The following is a 19807-nucleotide window of genomic DNA, read 5'->3' on the forward strand; positions in this document are numbered from 1 at the left end:
ATATGCTACACAGAGGACCTCTAGAAATAGGAGAGATACACCTCACACATGTGCCCACGCATGCACATACTATTTATGTACATGTTGTCTCTCCTCCATTAGTATGTAAGATCCCAGAGGACAGGGCCTTTTCTCTCTGCATTTACAGCACTTTAGTACAGTTGTTGGGAGATGTTCAGTACTTAGATGCTTGCTAGTTAATGGAGTATAGTGGGGAAAGTGATAGAAGTGAAGCCAAAAGACATGAGTTCAAATTCAGCTCTTGTTCTTCCTAACTCAGTGACCTTGGGCAAATCATTTCTCTCATCTTTAACTGGGAAAAAAGTAATGTTTACCCTACCTGCATCTCAGTGTGGCAAGGTAAGTCCTAATGACTTACATCTTAAATCCAGCACAGACCATGGCACACTTGCCTTTTCCTGGATCTGCATTTTCATTGGAATGAGAATTTGCCCAAGTAAGAGCTTCTACTAAAATGGCTCAGAACCTGCTCTGTAACTTGGTATTAAATGTGCTCAGGTTAAAGCAAGTATCAGAGGCAGCATTTGAATGCCCTTCCTCTGATTCTGAAGTCTTTTGTCTCTCCTTTCCATGTTTTCCAAATTCATAAATATATGGGAACGAAGTCTATAGCCAGTATGGGATCAGAATGGGCAGGGAAACCAAGACAAAACATCAAAGCCATAGGTAGTAGTAAAGGGATGGGGTCTATTGAAACTCTCCCTTCAGCATTCAAGTTAGAAACTTTTGTCTTGGTATGGCAGAAAGGGCTCCAGATTTGGACTAGAAGATGTAGGCTTGAATTCTGCCCCAGCCCCTTTCTTTTAGTCTATTTGAAGATTGCTCTGTCAAAAGATTTCCTCTGTAAAATGGGGCTAATAAAACCTACCCTTAACCTCACGGGGTTTTGAAGATCAAATGAAATAATATATGTGAAACGCTTCATTATAATAGTGGTAGCCAGTTTTTATTTGGTGCTTTAAGGATTGCAAGACATTTCATAAGTTCTCATTTTATCCTTTCAGTAATGCCATGAGATAGGGAGATATTTATAGGTATCTCATTATTCATATCGTACAAAGAAATTGAGACTCAAAGACTTGTTCAGAGTCACACAGCTGTAAAGTGACTACTGGCTCCTAATTTATTTGATAGATTCTTTAGCAGCCGGAGACTCCTTTAGCTCCCATTTCACTTATTTTCAAAAATAATCTGAGATTCCAAGGCATTAAGGTGTAATGGAAAGAGATCTGGCCTCAGAGACTAGAAGACCTGAACTGAAGTCCTGCTGCTGGCACAAACCGACTTAAGGCTTTGGGCAAATCATCTCACCTTTCCCTGCTCCTAGCAGCTCTAAAAAGACTACCTAGAGAGATACCTAAACCAACTGAAATCACAGTCCTGGACAAAAATTGATAATTGGGATAGTTGACCAAGTTATGATACATGGTATATAGGGAATATCTAAAGAATTATTGTTCTGTGAGAAATGACAAAAAGGACAGAGGCAGAGAAACCTGGGGAAATTTGTATGAACTGATTCAAAGTGAAATGAAAAGGACCTAAAAAATAAAACCAGTTTCATAAAACCAGTGACATTTTGAGGAAAAGACTTTCAGAATTCTGGACAATGAAATGATGAATCAGGATTCCAGAGGCCTAATTGAGGGCATGCTAATCACCTTCCTATGGAAGGAATGGGCCTTCTTTTTGTAGTAGGTGGGCTCACTTTGTGTGTCCACAGGTTCCCTTTTCCTTACCCTTCCCCTCTTACGCATTCCTCCAATGCCAGCAGGCAGTTCTGTGAACGGAATGTCAGCTGATCTTTATCAGAGATAATGTCTTGTAAAAATAGCCTCCTGCAAATAAACAAAGTTTGTATAAAGAGCAGGACTTTCCAAATTGTGTACAGACAGTATGAAGCGGGGAAGGGGAAGTAGCAAATTCCCTAGGCCCTACTGTAGGGGCCAGGAAGGCCCTGAAGATCTGCAAGGCTTCAACTGCTCAATTCAGGCTTGCCATTGGCTCCCACTACTGGCCTGAGTTCTGCCCTTCAGTTTATCAGGCCTTCAACACAAGGAAAGACTACACTTCCCAGCAGCCCCTGCTGCCAATGTGTGTTAGAGATTCAGGATGTAGAGTAACATAGATTTTCAGACAGGCCAATGTGGGAATTGGTTTTGCTTGACTGTATCTCTGCTTTTATATGTTACGAGGTTTCCCCTTTCTCACCATGGAGAAAAGAAGTAGGAGGGAAAAAGGCCAGTGCTAGACTTGAGAGAGAGATGAAGCTTTTTTGATGCATTTAAGATAGAAGGAAACACAAGCTTTGAAAAACTTTGAAAGTTTTTCATTCAATTGTAAGGAAAGGGCAGGCTGTATGCCAGAGAATCAGGGTTTTGTGTGCAGTCTTCCATCTGTTCTTAATATTGAAGTGCTTATTTTATTTTGAAGTTTGGAATTTTAAAAGAAAGGGAAAACATCAAGTTCACAACCATGATTTAGGTGAGGTCTGCGTAGCAAGTATGATTCGGGGATGGGGGAGGCAGGTATTAGAGTTATAAAGAACAAACTCGTCAGGCCAAATTACAGACTCTGTGGCCACTAAGGCCCCTTCTTGTCCTGACTTGGGGGTGGGGGTGAGGTTATAGGACAGTTGGCTTAAGCCTGTCCGATCATTTGAGAATAATGAGGATTTTCTGGAGTGGGCTGTGTCCCAGTAAATAAAAGGCTTGGGAACCTAGTTAGGTACTAATTAAGAATGACTATGAGGTGGGTGGCTTAAGTTCTCTCTAATTAATGCCGTGAAAGCAGTTTCTTCAGCCTTTTAAAAAATCTGGCAAAGGCTTTAATCTTTTTCTCTGCATGGAGGATGGACAGAATATGTTAAAGGAAACCTAAAGTCCTCTTCTTAATAGCATCACTTCCAGTTAATTTGCCTTCTTTCTTAGAAGCCGAGGCAAGCAAAACACGACTTTTCAATCCAATAAATATCCTAAATTTATGACATCCTGTGAGGAAACAGAAGGTTAAAACTAGTCAAGTAGCTAACTCTGCTTAAGCAGATAACAAACATAGATACAAAGTAGAAGTGAAAGGACCAAAGAATAAAAATACTGTAGGCATGGTAAGGAAGGAGGAGTTCACTCCACCCAAGGGGATTGAGGAGGACTTTTATAGTTGAGAGATGGCAGCAGAGGCCTAAAGGAAGACAAGATTCTACAAAGTAGGAATTAGAGACTTGTACCCAATCAGGTTGTCAATTCTTGTAATTCATTTTGGCTAGTTTGCATGGTATATCAAATACGAATGCAAAGAATGGAATCCAGGTTGTCAAAGGACATAAATACCAGATGCAGAAGTTTTTGTGTGTTATCCTAGAGGCATTCATGATTACCAAAAGACTGAGATAGTTGCTGATATAGTTAAGACTTGTTATTTCGGCATATTTGTGAAAGATAATTTGATCTATTTTAATTTTATTAAGCATCTACCATGTGCCAGTCACTGTGCTAAGCACTGGGCATAGAAAAATGGCAGTCTGTGCTCCCAGGGAATTCAGTCTAATGACTGGCAAATAACTGTATACAAACATGCTGTATATGGAATAAATTAGAAATATATAGAGAGAAGGCAGTAGAACCGAAAGGGATCATGAATGGCTTTGTGGGAGGGGGATTTAGCTGGGACTTGAAGGAAGCCAGAAGGTAGAAATGAGAAGGGTAGGGGGATAAAAATGTGTCCACCATCAGGAGATGGGAGTGCCTTGTTTGAAGAACAGTAAGGAGACAACTAGGCAGCATGGTGGAGAGAGCACTGGGCTTGGAATCAGGAAGACTTCTTTTTATGTGTTCAAATCTGGCCTCAGACACTTACTGTGTGACCACCCTGGGTAAGTCTGTCATGTATTTGTCTCAGCTAGTTATCTGTAAAATGAGCTGGAGAAAGAAATGGCAAATCACTCCAATATCTTTACCAAGAAAACCCCAGAAGGGGTCACAGAGTCAGATACTAATGAAACAACCGAACAACAAGGGAGCTAATGTGTCTGCATTAAAGACAAGGGGGTCAGGTGGTATAAGGCATAAGTAATCCTAAAAATTTCCTCTCCTTTATAGCATTGACTGGTCTGGGCTAGCTCCCATCCAGTGAGACCTTCCAAACTGAGCTGCCTTGCTGCCTCTGAAGCTCACATGTCTTAGAAAATCTTTAGTTTCAGACACTTATACAAATGAACCCCTTGAAGTTACTGGACCCCAGGCATGCCTTGCAGAGCTAGTAAAGGTGGTGGTAGGGGGAACATGAAAGGTTTGAATGTCAAACAGACCATTTTATATTTAATCCCAGAGATGAAGAGGAGCCACCAGAGTTTAAATAGCAGTGTAAAAAGGCAGACTTAAAAAAGGCATTTCTTGAAGTATTACTATGTGGCAGACAGTGTGCAAAGAGAAGGAGAGAAAGGAAGGAGATTTAGGAGGGAGCTTAATATTCCAGAGTCCTGACACATCAGGTTCTAATTTTCCCACACCACTCACTTACTGGGCTCATCTTTGTTATTGTAAAACACATCTACTGAAGTTGTCTTGACTTCCTTGACATAGATGAAACTGGAGCATGGAGAGGAAATAACACTTCACACAAAGTCCTTCCTTTTGGACTTTGCAAGTGACTGATGTTAGGTCAGCTCAAGACTTAATTTGTAGCTGTTAACTTGCCTTGATTGTCTATTGCTTCCCTGAATTCATTAAATTTTAAATCCTAGATTAACCTGAAAAATACAGCATGGTATTGGGCACAATGAATGGAGCCCCAGGTTTCACTTGACAGGATACTGGTGTGTGATTCTGGGGAAATCACTTAATTTCTTAATGCCTCGGCTAATATAGCAGTAGGCTACCTTGGGAGGAGGATGGATTGCCTATCACGTGGAGCTTCCTATACAGATAAAGTCCCAAATCTCATTCAAGAAAAGGAATATCAGCTGGCCAATTATAGAGACGTAGGAGATTTTCTAGGATGATAACCTTACCTTACCAAAAAAAAAACCAGTCAGTCTTAAAGAGGAGCAGAGTTTCACAAAGGGCAAACATCCTAGCTGACTTGTAAACCTAAAGACTTACAAAATGTGATTTGGAGTTGGAGTTGAAAGATCTAGGTTTTTAAATCCTGTCTTTGCTTCTTACCTTGGGCTTCATTGCTTATTTGAAAAAAAGAAGGGTTTGGGTTGAATGATCTCAGGTCCCTTTCAGCTCTCACTATTATATTCTTATTGTCAATGTACTGGGTGGCACAGTGGATAGAACTTCTGGGCCTGGAGTCCGGAAGACTTATCTTCCTGAGTTCAAATTTGACCTCAGACACTTAGTAGCAGTATGACCCTGGCAAATCACTTAACCCTGTTTGCCTCAGTTGAGTGATGTGATTTTTGTGTCTGTGGCTCTTAGATTTATGGAGCATATGGAAATAATTGCCTGTCCTCTTCAGGAGAAGGAATCCATCTCCCTGCATTGCTTGGGAGATTCATCTGTAAAATGAGCTGGGGAAGGAAATGGCAAACAATGCCAGTGCTTTTGCCAAGAAAACCCTGAATTGGGGTCATGATGAGTGAGACATGACTGAGAACTCAACAACACTTGTTATCAGGAATATGCCTGCACCCACTCTGGGGTGTTACCTATAAGTGCCCTTCCTAGGGCGAAAGACCTGGGAAATCACTTACCCCTTGCTCCCAAAAGAATTCATACAAACAGACCTGGTTTCAGTGGCTATTCAGGGTATCATTTCTCAAGGCTAAGAAGACTTTGAGAGTAAGAAGTCTACCCAAGCCAGAGAAATGCAGAGGATACAGTAAAGCATATCAGTAAAACATTTTTAACCCACAGAAGAAAAAATAGTTCAGAAGGGGATACAAACAGGACAGTTTTTATTACTACCGTGTTGAATTCAGGATATGTTTTAAGAAACTACATAAGTTTCAGAATCTTTGTGTCTTGTAAATTGAGCTGTTTTGTTGATACTTAACAGCTACTATTTATATAGCACGTACTACAGACCATAAACACTTCTCATTTGATGTTCACAACAACCCTGGGAAGTAGGTCCTGTTTATTAGGTTCATTTTGCAGATAAGGAAACAGAGGCAACCAGGTTATTAAGCTGTATATGAGGCTGGATTTGCCTGACCTCAGGCCCAGTGCTCTATCCACTGAATTGCCCATGGTTATAGGCATATGATTTGAACTCCTGCTTCTACATGGGGAAGTCATTGTGGAGTGTTTCAGACTTATCCAGTTGGGGAGATAATTAATAGTTCAGGTGCTAGGGAAAATCTGTTCTAGGGAGTTAATCAGGCCCTGGACCCAAGATGGCTTGGCAAGGGGAGGACCTGGTCATTTACCCTTCCTCCCATGTGCAACGCTCTGGTAGGTAGAAATCCTATATCCAACAATAAGTCTAGGAAAGTGGTAGAAGAGGGCTTTAATTTTCTCTAAAGCACTTTGGGTAAGCTTAAATACACTGTGTAAATGAGAGGTTGAGGTTTGATTACTATGACCAGCTGCGCCTTACCATATAAAATACTAAACCTAATTTTGGATATAACCTTTTTCAGAACATGAGTGCCTTAGCACACCACAAGGAAAATGAAACTACCTTCGGGGAGCCCTAAGTCCCAGTCCTGGGAAGTTTCTTGTAGGGGCAAAGAGTCAATTCACACAGCTCTCTTAATAAGAAACCTTAGGTAAAGGGCTTATAAGTATCTTTTCTGCAGTGAACTCTTGACTCCTTAATTCAGGTTTAAGTACCTAGTGCCTGTCTAGAGGTCAGTCTCTTCCTCCCTCACCCTTACCGATGGGATGTTAAAGTACAAAGAGGCTGGGTGACTTGCTGTAAGCTCACACTGTGAATCAGCAGTAGACCTCGTGACTTCCAGCCACCGCTTAGTCAGCAAAGGCCTTGGGACCCATTCCCCACAGATGTTTACCATAATACCAGGAGCAGAATAATTGGGCTGAACAGTCTTTCTCCGTTCAACTGCTGACCTCCCTGCTTCCTCTAAATCCCAACTAAAATCATTGCCCAATCCCTCCTTTTTAAAAAAAAATTTTTAACATTCATTTTTTTGAAAAAAGAATTTTGAGTTTTCAATTCTTTTCTTCCCTCCTGCTTCCCTCCCTGCCCCCCATTGAAAAGGAAAGCAGTATGATATCGATTATATTAATTCCTCTTAATTTCAGTGTCTTCTCTCTGCTAATTTTTGCTCAGTCATTTTAGTTGTGTCCTGCTCTTGGGGACCCATTTTGGAGCTTTCTTGGCATAAAGATGCTGGAGTGGTTTGTTGTTTTCCTTCTTCAGCTCATTTAAACATGAGGAAACAAGGCAAACAAGGTTAAGTGACTTTCCTCCTGTCACAAAGCTAGTAAGTGTCTGAAGTCAAATTTGAACCGAGGTCTTCCTGACTCTAGGCCCAGCTCTCTCCACTTCATCACCTAGCTGACCTTTTTGCTAATTATCTTCTGTATATGGCTCACTTAGTATATATTTGCTTGTATGATGTCCCCACCCTTACATTATAAGGTTCATTGAGCACTGGGACTGTTTTTTGCTTCCTTTTGTATCCTCATCACTTAGCATAGTGCCTGGCATATGTTGTTGTTCAGTTGTTTCAGTTGTGTTGACTCTTCGTGGCCCCATTTGGGATTTTCTTGGCAAAGATACTGGAGTGGTCTGCTGTTTTCCTCATTCAGGTCAAATCCAACTCAGATCATCCTGACTCCAGGCCCAGCCTTCTATCCACCTAGATGCCCATCTGGCACATAGGTGCTTAATCTTTGTTTACTGATTGATTGAATTATTAAGGACATAGAAATAAGAATATTGCTAGACACTGGAGGAGATAAAGTTGAGATGAGGTTTTGCCCCAGTTTTATAGGGGAATACAGGAGACCTGTGTGGTATAGTGGAAAAAAGAAATGACTGTGGGGTCAAAGGTCTTGGGTTCAACTCTCAGATCTCACCTATGATCTTGGGCAAGTCACTGAGCTTCAGGTATCCCCTGTGTAGGAGTCTACCTGTGAATAGATTTAGAACTGGAAAGGATATCAAAAAGAATCTAGTCCATCCAACCCCCTCAATTTATGGTCAAGGAAATTGAAGGCCAGAGAATTTGGCACTTAGTTTTAATAAGTAATAAGCAGTGCCAGGAACTGATTCAAGCCATCTGACTGTAAATTCAGTGTTCTTTCTGCTTAACCTCACTGAATCAGATATGAAGGATGGGTAGAGGGGATCCTGTATCTCTAACCTAACTGGTATGAGGAATTCTCCATTATGAAAACATAGCTACCTTGTAACTATCTTAGAGAGTGTTCAGGGACTCTTGAAAGATGTGTTCTATCAGTAAGTTTGAGCAACCCAGATTGAACCCAGGTTTTCATATTTCAAGGCCAGTCTTCTTTAACTTTCAAAAAAGTGTGTTAGGATGACTGAAGGGGATAGACATATAAGATAAAAAGGTCTGTTTGCCCTCTCTCCCTTCTGGGAATTCCCTCCCTGAGAGCAGTGACTTTGTTTCTTTATGTTTGTAGTGTTTAGTATAGTACTTAGAGAGGAGGAAGAGGCAGTTAGATGACTCAGTGCACAGAGCACTGGACCTAGAGTCAGGAAGACCTGAATTCAAATTCATCCTCAGACACTTTCTAGCTGTGTGACTGTGGGCAAGTCACTTAACCTCTGTTTGCCTCAATTCATTGAAGAAGGAAATGGCAAACTACTCCAGTGTCCTTGCCAAGAAAACTCCTTGGATAGTATTGGTGTGCTATGGTTCATAGGGTCACAAAGAGTTGGACAGGACTGAACAAACAATTGATTAGAGAAGGTAGTATTTGACTTGGGCTTTAAAAGTTGGAAATTGCACTACTGTAGGAATGGTTCTGGAGGCCAGTGAATCCATGGACTTTGGAATATTTCTCTGGTTGAAACTAGTAATTAGCATTAATCATGATAATAAGGATTAATGCTTTTAGAGTCTGTATATAAGTTAAGTTGATCCTCACAACAACCCTGTGAGGTAGATGGTTTTCATTCACTGAAAAGGAATTGAGAGTAAGAAGTGACTCACCCAAGTCCTCACAGTGTCTGAGTTTTTAATTCAGCTTGTTAACACTTCATACCAAGTGTTCTACCCAGCTGCCACCTTAAAATTCAGATGGGTTAAACATAAGCTAACCCATGAATTGGGAAACTGCCATCCTTGTCAGGGAAACAGGTTGGCCTAGGTAAAAGGTCAGAGTTGGAAAAGGCCTTGGAGAGCTCGGTTCAGTCCCTTTTATTTCACAAATAAGGAACTAAAGAAGGGCCCCATTAGGGAAGGCTTATTTTTGAAAATTTTTTGGTTTTGATTACCCTAATCTCCAATGAAGATATATAACCCCTACCCCAACTCCTTGGGCAGCTAGGTATCAAAATAGATAGGGTGCTGGGCCTGGAGTCAGGAAGACTCAATTTCCTGATTTCAAATCTGGCCTCAGATACTTTTACTGGCTTTGTGACCCTGAGCAAGTCACTGCTTGCCTCAGTTTCCTCATCTGTAAAATGTTCTGGAGAAGGAAAGGGTAAACCCCTCCAATATCTTTGCCAAGACTCAAAGAATAACCTCCAAATTGAACAATAACCCCAATTCCTGGACCCATTACTTTTGACCAAAGATTTAAGCAGGGGGGGCAGTTCAGCCAAATTTAATCTGATGCATCAACAAAGTCTAATTCTAATTTCTTTCCATTTCTCTGTCCATAGGTGATAATAGCACCTATCTTAGAGATTTCCTATGAGGATCCAATAACATAATATTAAAGAACTTTCAACTCTGGGTACTTTTTTTAATACTTCAAACTCTTTCGTTTCATATTGAATAGGGGATGCAGGAAGGTTTCCTGAAAGGCACTGAAAGAGTTTGAGACCTTATTCTGCCACCCTAGAGCCCAGCAATGAAGCGGAAACAAAGATAATTCTGCAGGTTGTTAGTGGCCCGAGGTTTTTCAGATCATGTTACTTTGTTACTAAGCCTGTCCTGTAAGGAGCAAATTGATACATTTTTCTTCTTCAGCAACTGCTCAGATCTGGTTAAGCTTCTGTGTGGCAAGAAGCCAGCCAGAATTGTTACAGTAGATTTGGTGAGGGACACACACACAACCTCTGTTTCTCTGAAATTCAGATTTGGCTTTGGACTGTTCTAAGAGGTAGGAATTGCCCAGTGTAGGGGCATGAAGCCTACTGAATAAATAGATGAGAAGGGATTGACTTAATGTGCACAGATAGAAAAAGCTAAACAGTCTCCACTCTCAAGGAGCTCATCCGGTTGGAGGAGAGTGGAGGAGACAGCGACATATAAAAGAAAGTTTACCCACAGGCAGATTGATGGAAGGTCCCACAAGTCCTAAGGGTGTAATGATTGGGTTGATACCAAACCCCCAGGGTTGCTAGATCAGAAGACATTTCTCTGAGACAACTAGGTGGTCCAGTGGGAAGATCCCTGGGCCTAGAGAGTTCAAATTTAACCTCAGATACTTATTAGCTGTGTGTGCAAGTCACTTTAACCTGTCTCAGTTTCCACAACTGTAAAATGGGGAAGATAATAGCATCTATATTTTATAGTGAGGATAATCTTTGTAAAGCACTAAGCATGGTGCCTGGCACATAGTAGGTACTTATAAATGCTTGCTTCCTTTTCTCTTCCCTCTTCCCCTTTCCCAGTGGTAGGACAAGATGGTAAGCCATTAGAAGATATATCAGATTTGCTGTCAAGACCTGGATTTAAATTTCAATTTTTCTTTCCTGCGTGCTTGACCTTTAGCATATGCAAAAGGAGTATTTTTAAAACAGGCCTCGGGCAGTTTCCTAATCTGTGGAATAAAGGATCAGGTGATCTCTGAAGTGGTTTCTTCAGATGTTGTGATCTTGGATACAGAAAGTGGCCCTAGAAAACTTTTAATATGATCCTTATTTCATAGAGAAGACTCAGAGTTAAACGACTCACCTCAGGTCTCCTAGAGGTAACTAGAAAGTTAACTTTGCCTCACTTTCCAAAAGGGAAAACTGAGGGCGAGAGAGGGAAGGGATGAGGGGCTTACCTAAAGTCACACTACTTTTAGATTGTTGGGTCTCTGTCACAGGTCACAGGTCTCTTGACTCACAGTTTGTCTTAATTTTGTATTCCCACATTAGAAGACGTGTGGCTTATCCATAAGTCAGACAACAAAAGGTTTCATGAGGTTTTTTTCTCTTTCCAGGTAAATCCAGAATTCAGTGCCCAAAATGTGGCGGTTCTTGGCCACTCTGTGCAGCCTGGGTGTACTGACCAGTGCTTGGAGCAGGTTGTCCTTTCCTCCTCTTTCAGATGAAATGGTCAACTATATCAACAAGTTCAACACTACATGGCAGGTTTGTCTTGGGAACGTGCAGCTCACTAAGCAGCCAGCTAACTTGGGAGAAAAGCACTTTTGTATTCAAAACAAAACCTTAAAGCACTATGGACATATATGCTGTTAAGCAAGAGTTATTTAAGGGTTATGTGGATGCTCTGTAAAGAGGCTTTTAAGGTTACTGGAGGCAGTAGGAAAGAACTGCATTAGCAAAGTTTCAGAATTAACCATACTTGCACATATAGCCTGCTTTATTTACCATATTCTTTCTGCTCATCTGAGTTCTAAGTAATTTAAGAGAATTTCCTCATTTATAAGTGTAATTGTTACTGCCATTCAATTAGCGCTAAGCTCCAAATTAATAATTTAATATTAAATATTAACATTGTAGAAACCTTTTTTCATAAGCAGTTATTCAATATATGTGTTCCACTGTTCAGCCATTAAGACTGCAAAAATTTCTTTTCATCCACTTTACCTCATTTGGTCTGTCTTCAGCCACCCATCAACTGTCTCCAGAAGGACTATTAAATTTCCAGTATCCCACAAACTCCCTATAGAATGACAGTTTAACCATGACTCTTCAAAAATTTAAATCCTCTTAAAAAGAAACAGTTTCTATAGTCTCTGTAAATGAGGCTATTGAAGCTGATGTTGTAAGAGTTGTGTTACTAGAAAATTGAAGCTGAGTAGAGAAGGTTTTTGGTTAATATTTTGTTAATATATGCCTAATGATTGTCTGCCAGTGGGACAAACTCAGTGGCCCAGCAATGGTAACTAATATGATGAGCTTAATGATTGTTAATTTGTTTTCTTCTGGGGGGAAGGACTTTTATTTTTCCTATTGCTCAGTAATGACCAATAAGTTTTGTTTTAGGCTGGGCACAACTTCCGTAATGCAGACATGAGCTACGTAAAGAAACTCTGTGGTACCTTCATGGGTGAAACCAAGCTACTACTACCTCAGAGGTATTGAGTCATGGGAAGGGCACAACCAGATGGAGAGGAGAGTAGGGGTGGGGGAATCATCTTCTTGAGCATTCAGAGCACAGCGTCTCAAGATTTCTTCTAGGTATTTACTGTATTTCCACAATAACTTGATTCTTCTGAACACTAGTCTGTTAGAAGTTTTTATTTAACTTGATGCATATAAAGTCAGGTTAGCCAATGAGATGTAGTTATGAGACCAGGAGAAGGCTGCTAGTTCTTAGGGGCATTTGAGTCTAAGGCAAACTGTTGTCTCCTTGACACCCTGTTTCTGATTGGCTATTTAGTCTTAAGATTTATCTTCCCCTTTCCCTTCTTCCCCTCTACCCCCTTTTAACCTGAGGGACATGGAGAGAGGCAGAACAGTGCCATCTGACCTCTTGAAACAAAGTTGTGTTCTTTACTCAGAATGTTTTTGGCTGATGGCATGGAGCTACCAGAAAACTTTGATGCCCGGGAACAGTGGCCAAACTGCCCAACCATCAAGGAAATTAGAGACCAGGGTTCCTGCGGCTCTTGCTGGGTAAGAGGGGGGAGAAGGGGGAGTTGGCTTAGAAGCAACACATGAGGTGCTTATACCTCAGTAACTCTGGAAAATTCCTTCGCTTCTTAGAGCCTCTTTTTTCCCCTCTGTAAAGCAAAGAGATTGAACTAGATTTCTTTAAAGTCTCTTTCAGTTTCCCCTTTTACTTATCCAGTCCAGACATCCTATACTACAAACTGTAACCACTATGGTGCTCTGTAAGAAAGTACTCTCTTTGTTATCCCACTTTAGCATCAGGGAGTTACAGGGAAGAAGGTATTTGGGGGAAGGGAGGGAAAGATTGGCTTTACTGTCTAAAGTGAAGAACTCTTCAAGGCTGAACAACAAAGCCACTTAAATTAAGCACCAGAGAGGAGGACAGCTTCACAAAGGAAAGTCATGGGGTTGCAGATGTGGTTTCCCAGTTATCACCCTTAGATGCTGATCCTTGAATGACTTTCATGAATCTCAAGTAAAACCTAACTGGCAGATTGAGAATCTTACTCATCCATTTGAGTTTTTCTTGCATTCTTGTTGCTAGTCTCTGCTTCTCCTTGGATTCATCTTTGGATTTGTTCCCACAGGCATTTGGCGCTGTGGAAGCCATTTCTGACAGGATCTGCATACACACTCATGGAAATGCCAATGTGGAAGTGTCTGCTGAGGACCTGCTTAGCTGCTGTGGATTTGAGTGTGGGGAAGGGTGAGTCTTGATCCTAAGAGACAACTGGGGTTGGGGCCCAAGCATAATCACTAGCTTTTAACTGCTTCTTGGCACGATTCCCAACAGCCATTGGGAAAAGGAAAGGAAAGGAAAAATTAGAGCTATGTAATCCATGACCATTAGAATCTTTGTCTTTCCTTGGGAACATTTATCTATCTTTATATGGTGTTCACCAGCCCCTGAGGGTGGGTATGCTAGAGAGCAGCACTGTTATCATCAAGGGCTAGATTCACTCTTTTTTTTCTGCTGAAATAGATCAATATGAATAAAAAAATGCTTTTGAAGTAGGCAGCCCATTGAGAGTACCCTAAAATCAGAGAGATAATGCAGGGGCATTATCAAGGTTCATACCTTCTGGTAAGGTATGTACAGAGGAAAGAGTTCTAGGTGGAATCTGAGTTTGAATCCTTTGCTCTTCCACTTTATACTTGGGTGACTTTGAGCAAGTCACAGGACATCGTTTTCCTTATATGTAATACAAGGGGGGTTGGACCAAATGTGTCCTTAAAGGTGCCTCCTGGCTCCAAATCTCTGATCTGGCTATGGAAGATGGCAAAAGAGAATTAGATTCTGTCAGAGCCTAAGTTGTTGGTTTTGTGTTTTGTTTTTGCAGCAATTTTGAAAACACGCTACAAAGTTTGCATGCATTTAAACGCAGTCCCAAGTAGGATATAGGTTTGAATGGATACAGTATTTCAGATCTTTCTGTCAGCACCTAGCACAGGGCCTGGCCCTTAATCTTGCTGTACTAGTATTCACTTCTGGGTGATACCATTAAGGAAGGACACTAATGAAATACTACTCAAATATCAGTTCAGGGAACTAGGAATGTTTGGCTGAGAGAGACCTTTATGTATACGTGTACATACATGTAATTATACAATATAACTATTGTATAATCATTTATAATATGTGTGTATACATGTAATATATACATGCATATATTTATATGTGTGTCTGTCTATGGGAATATATGAAAAGGTCCTTTGTATAGAAAGAGGGATTAGACTTACTTTTCTTGGTTCTAAGAGTGGAACTAGGAGCCAGAGGCAAAAGTTAAAGGTAGATTTCAAATTGCTTTCAGGAAAAGTAGAATCACTGTCACTGATCCTCAAGCAGAGGGATTTAAGAGATCCTATGATCCCACCCCTATGCCATGATTGGTCTGTCTTCTAATCCTTCAGAGCCTGACATTTGAAGAAGGGGTTAGATCTAGTGCTCTTAGATCTAAAGTTCTGATGTTCTGAATATGATTTTCACTGCAGATTGGATCATCTTGTTTTTTACCTGCCACTGCCTGGATTACTTTTTAAACTGCACAAAGATAATGGGTTTTTGAAGGCCTCAGGTGGTCTTAGAGAATAGTATTTCTTCATGGAGGAAGTGAACCAGGAAACAGAGATAAGGGTATAATAGTGGCTTTGGGGGAAAAGAGGAAGGAGTTGCCCATTGAGCATCAGAATCTCAAGTGTCATCTTATCTACCCTTACCTTACCAGAGCCTTCTAGTGATAGGTACCTTACTAATTACTGAAACAGCCTGTTCTTATCTGGACTTGTCTTCCAGCTGTAATGGTGGCTTTCCTTCTGGAGCTTGGAAGTATTGGACCAAGAAAGGCCTTGTTTCTGGTGGCCTTTATGATTCCCATGTAGGTAAGTACCCGTTCCTTAAAGTAGCACTTCTTAAACCCCATATGGGGTCTCAACCCATAATTTAAGAAAATGCTAAAGGGGTCTTAAGTGAAAAGTACATTGTTGGTATACTCATGAATCGCCAAGTATGGCTTTTTTGCAAGCAGTCAAAGTACCCATTGTTGTTGCTTGTGATAGTGGGGGAAGTAAGGAACTTCAGTTTGTCTTTCTGGTTATTTGACTTAGTTTCTAAGAAAAAGAGGTAAGAAGATTTCCTCTGGTCCTTCAGTGCACAGTATCATAGATCACAGGATCATTAGACTAGAATTCAGAAGACTTTGTTTGAGTTTTAGCTATAGCCCCATGCAAGTCCCATTTTCTCTTCTATGAAATGGCGATAATATCTGTCCCTCGTTCCCTAGGGTGAGTGGGATACTAGATCTATAACTTCCCTCCCTTCTTTGCTGAGGTGGGGGATGGTAGAGTATTGTGTCTACCCTTATTAAGTTGGGTGTTTGGTTTTTCTGAACTATTTTTCTTTTGTTAAAAGAAGAGATGATTTCTTAGCTAGGGGAGTAGGATGAGATACATTAGAAAATGCAAGTGATAGAAAAAAAATAAAGGAAAAAAGCCCTATGCAAGTAGGTGTCAGGTTGTCTAAAAACAACACCAATCTAAAAGCTTTCTTTACATAAATATTTTAGATTGATATTTTCCCAGTTTTAAGGAAATGGGATGAATGAAAAGATTAAAAGAATGTATCAGTTCTTCTCATATTCTTAGCATTATGGTTGTCTCCACTCTGCTACTGTGATAACTTGCTTATTAGCCTAGCGGACAAATATAGTATGGAAGAAGTATGGGGAAAAGTATACTGAGTGCATGGCAGAAAACATTAGTTCCAGGAAGGCCTTTCCCAGGACTCAAGGCCCAGAGTGTAGGAGTAGAGTACTAAAATCTTAACCCCATTGTTTGGTTCTATCAGGCTGCCGACCTTACTCCATCCCTCCATGTGAGCACCACGTGAATGGTTCCCGCCCTGCCTGTACTGGAGAGACAGGAAACACCCCCAAATGCAGCAAGAAGTGTGAAGCAGGCTATTCTCCTGACTACAAAGATGACAAACACTATGGTGAGTAGGACTTGAGGGTCTGTGTGAAGGACCAGAATTAGCAGTTAATCTTTTGCATCCTATAGTAGCTCATGTCTTAAGCTCTAGGTTGACTAAGCATACCCAAGACAGTAAAAACAAGCAAAAGTCCCTCTGACTGTCAAGGAAAGGCAGATTCATCTTGACCTCCAAATTTTATGTCTGCTGTGTATCTCTTGTAGTCAGGCTGCTCTATATTCACAGAAGTTAAGGCCTCAGAACACACACACAGCCCAAGCCCAGAATACACAGCCTTTGCCCAAGGTGCTCTTTGTTAGAAATGTTTGGGCAGCAGGAGAATACTGGACTTCAGCAGCATAAAACTGTGTAACCCTACCTTGGATGGAAGACAGGTGAAAGTGGGGCAGAGATCAGTTGTAATGCAGTTTCAAGTCACTTTCCCTGTTAAGGCTGCAGTGGGCAAAGTTCATAGTTGACTATTCTGTCTTGACTTTCAGGATCAACCTCTTACAGTGTGCCTTCAAGTGAGCAGGAGATCATGGCTGAGATCTACAAGAATGGCCCTGTGGAAGGAGCTTTTCTTGTGTACACTGACTTCCTCCAATACAAGTCTGGTAAGTTATTTTCATTGTGCCTACTTCAGTTGAGAAGGTAGCTGGTTGAGGTTGAGAAATCCCAAGAGGCTGTCAGGTAAACTATGTGGCAGAAGTAACCATTCGACCACAAGACTATTTGTGACTTGTTCACTGTCACACATCTATTAAGTAAAAAAAACTGGAATTCAAATTCTGGTCTCATGATTCCAAATCCAGTATTCTTTCTACTCTCCCTTTCCCATTGTTTTTCCTAATGATAAAGCTTTCTTGCAAAAATAGAGGTGGTTAAAGTCCACAGAAGTCAAGGCCTAACCCCTCAAACTTCTAAGGTGCCAGATCTTTCTCCTTTGCTCCATTCAATTTGCATGCTTTTCCTTCTTAGAAAGAAGCTCCTTCCCTTTGTAACTAAAGAATAGGAACTCATAAATATTGCTTGATTAAAGAACCTTGAGCCTGTTGAGAACCCCTAACATCTACTTTTTCCGAAGACACATGTCCTTTACAGGGGGTAGGAGGAAGGTGATGTGAGGATGGAGGGAGGCACAGAGAATAATTGCCTTGAACCATGAATCAGTCATCCCGTTGTACCGTTCCCAGGAGTATACCAGCATGTTACTGGAGAAATGCTTGGAGGCCATGCCATTCGTATCCTAGGCTGGGGTGTGGAGGCTGGTACCCCTTACTGGTTGGCTGCTAACTCCTGGAACACAGACTGGGGTGATAATGGTGAGTAAAGAGAGCTGCTAGGAGCTGTATATTCCCGGGAATACCCATCCTCTTCTCTTTGCCAAGGGCTTTCAACAATGCAGATCCAAATATCAGTATCATTTGGGCTCCATTTAGTGTAGAAGTAACCCAAGTCCAGTCCCCCTAGCTTCTACCATAGGCCAAGTTTGGCCCTAAAAGAATACCAGGGTGCTCTGGAAAAGTTTAACATAACCACACCTTGCTTACTATCTCACCAAAAAGGAGTCAAAGCCAGCTAGGAGTTTATGGGGAAGGGAGGTGGTGATGAAGTCCTCATGTCCTAGAGACAAAATCAAGGCAGGGATTTTATTCTCATACTTTTTACCCCTCAAAGGACTGCTCTATAGAACTTTCTGAAGGCAGCTGGGAAGGGGTTGAGTGACTTGAGAGGAAGGATAACTGACTTAGAACTCTGTCTCAGAAAAAAGGGACTGGGAGAGGTAACTCCTGTGGGATGGCTTAATTTTAAATTGATAAGTGAGAGTGAAGTATGTCAGTCAGGCAAGAAGTGCTTCTTAGGATGCATTTCAAGCTTTAAATAATTTTTTTTTCAGGTTTCTTTAAAATCCTCCGTGGAAAGAATCACTGTGGAATAGAATCTGAAATTGTGGCTGGAATACCCCGAACAGATCAATATTGGAAGAACTAACCTGTCATTTGCCCAACTTTAATTTTTTAAAAAAAGAAAAAACTTGGGAATGGGAGAAATGAATATTTTTAAAAGACTTTGGAGCTGCAGAGAAATGCTCTATAATTCACATTTTGTTTAAACAGGAAGATTAAGGGGAGATTTTAGACAAATCACTGGGCTTTGAGAATTTAGTTGAGCTGACTTCTTGTGTTCAGCCAGCTTCATCAATAACATAGGTACATACCTCTTGGTTTGACTCCACCTAATAATGCATGCCATTTCAGTTTTAAGTAATTCTGTGAATAGCCCATAGCACTGCTGGCAAACAGGCTGTGTACACTTGAGACCCCTGATGCTTTCTTTGAAAAGGTCTCTTTCCATGAGTGTTTTCCAATTCCCTGTTATGACTCCTGCAACAGTCCCCCCCCCACCTCAATCTTTTAGGAGCCTGAAATAGCCAGAAAGCAACAATGATTCAAGGGAATGAAGGGTCTGATTTTTTAAGGTTTTATCCCATGGGAGTGGGGAACAAGGTTGTTGGGGGGAGAGGGGGTTGTTTTTTTAAAATATCTTGAGTAGGAAGTAAAAAAGATTGTGAGAAATCAGTTTGACTCCCAAATGATTTGGGGGTTTGTGGGGAGGACAGTGTTGTGGGGTAGGCCACAAGGCTTTTATAAGGCTTTGGAATCCTAATCTGCCCCACTTCTCACTGCTAACAATCTCATACTATGCTTACTTAGGCCACTTAGTGCCAGTCAGCCTGAAGCTACCAAGCTTTGCAATATTGCACACACCCTTAGGTCTTTCCTTGTGGCAAGATTCAGATCTATTTTTATTAGTGTTCCTTGGCTAATCACACAAAGAAGAGTTGCCAGGATCAGTTGTACTTAAGAGAAGCTTGATCCTGTGGTTTTAAAAAGCTGGGTGGGTGATTACTACTCCAAGAACAGTACTCCCTCTGCAGATGGCCTTGGGAAGGTGGAGGATGAGCAGGAGGCTGATGTCCACAGGAGAAACAAGCTCTTACTCTTTATGCTGTCAAGCAATTTAACCTCAATGTTGGTTTTAGTGACTGAATGGAACCCAGAACCCTTGTGCCAATAAAAGATTTCTCCTAAATACTGTTGACGGTTTTTTCTGGGGGAGGGAGGGGAGAGAAACAATCCTTGCCCTAAACTGAAGTGAATGATAGATGCTTTAACCAAGGGTTCTTTTAAGTCTTTTTTTCATGTTATGGGTCCTTTTGGCACCTGAAGCCCAAGGATTCCTCTCAGAATTTTGCCTTTAAATGCATAAAATAAAAATATTTAATATTTATCTAACAAATTAAGTATATGAATATGATATACAATCTAAAAAAGCACAAATGCTTTCATATCCTTATTTTGTATTCTTCTGAAATAACTTTTTTGCAAACCTTCATGAACCTCATCAACTTTC

At 41.0% G+C, this 19807-nt stretch overlaps 1 protein-coding gene across 1 annotated transcript in view; it reads left to right on the forward strand.

Annotated features, from left to right (window-relative positions):
- CTSB (cathepsin B) overlaps nucleotides 1–19486 on the forward strand; it is a 31872-nt gene extending 12386 nt beyond the window's left edge. Inside the window, exons 2-10 of the mRNA XM_072634391.1 lie at nucleotides 11286–11436; nucleotides 12295–12386; nucleotides 12813–12927; nucleotides 13512–13630; nucleotides 15218–15303; nucleotides 16268–16414; nucleotides 16891–17007; nucleotides 17587–17715; nucleotides 18291–19486. Coding sequence (XP_072490492.1) covers nucleotides 11311–11436; nucleotides 12295–12386; nucleotides 12813–12927; nucleotides 13512–13630; nucleotides 15218–15303; nucleotides 16268–16414; nucleotides 16891–17007; nucleotides 17587–17715; nucleotides 18291–18385 — 1026 coding nt within the window. The 5' untranslated portion in view covers nucleotides 11286–11310 and the 3' untranslated portion in view covers nucleotides 18386–19486. The remainder of the gene's footprint in view (nucleotides 1–11285; nucleotides 11437–12294; nucleotides 12387–12812; nucleotides 12928–13511; nucleotides 13631–15217; nucleotides 15304–16267; nucleotides 16415–16890; nucleotides 17008–17586; nucleotides 17716–18290) is intronic.
- The last annotated feature ends 321 nt before the right edge of the window (nucleotides 19487–19807 follow it).

Source organism: Notamacropus eugenii, chromosome 1 (assembly GCF_028372415.1).
Source record: "Notamacropus eugenii isolate mMacEug1 chromosome 1, mMacEug1.pri_v2, whole genome shotgun sequence".
Lineage (NCBI taxonomy): Eukaryota > Metazoa > Chordata > Mammalia > Diprotodontia > Macropodidae > Notamacropus > Notamacropus eugenii.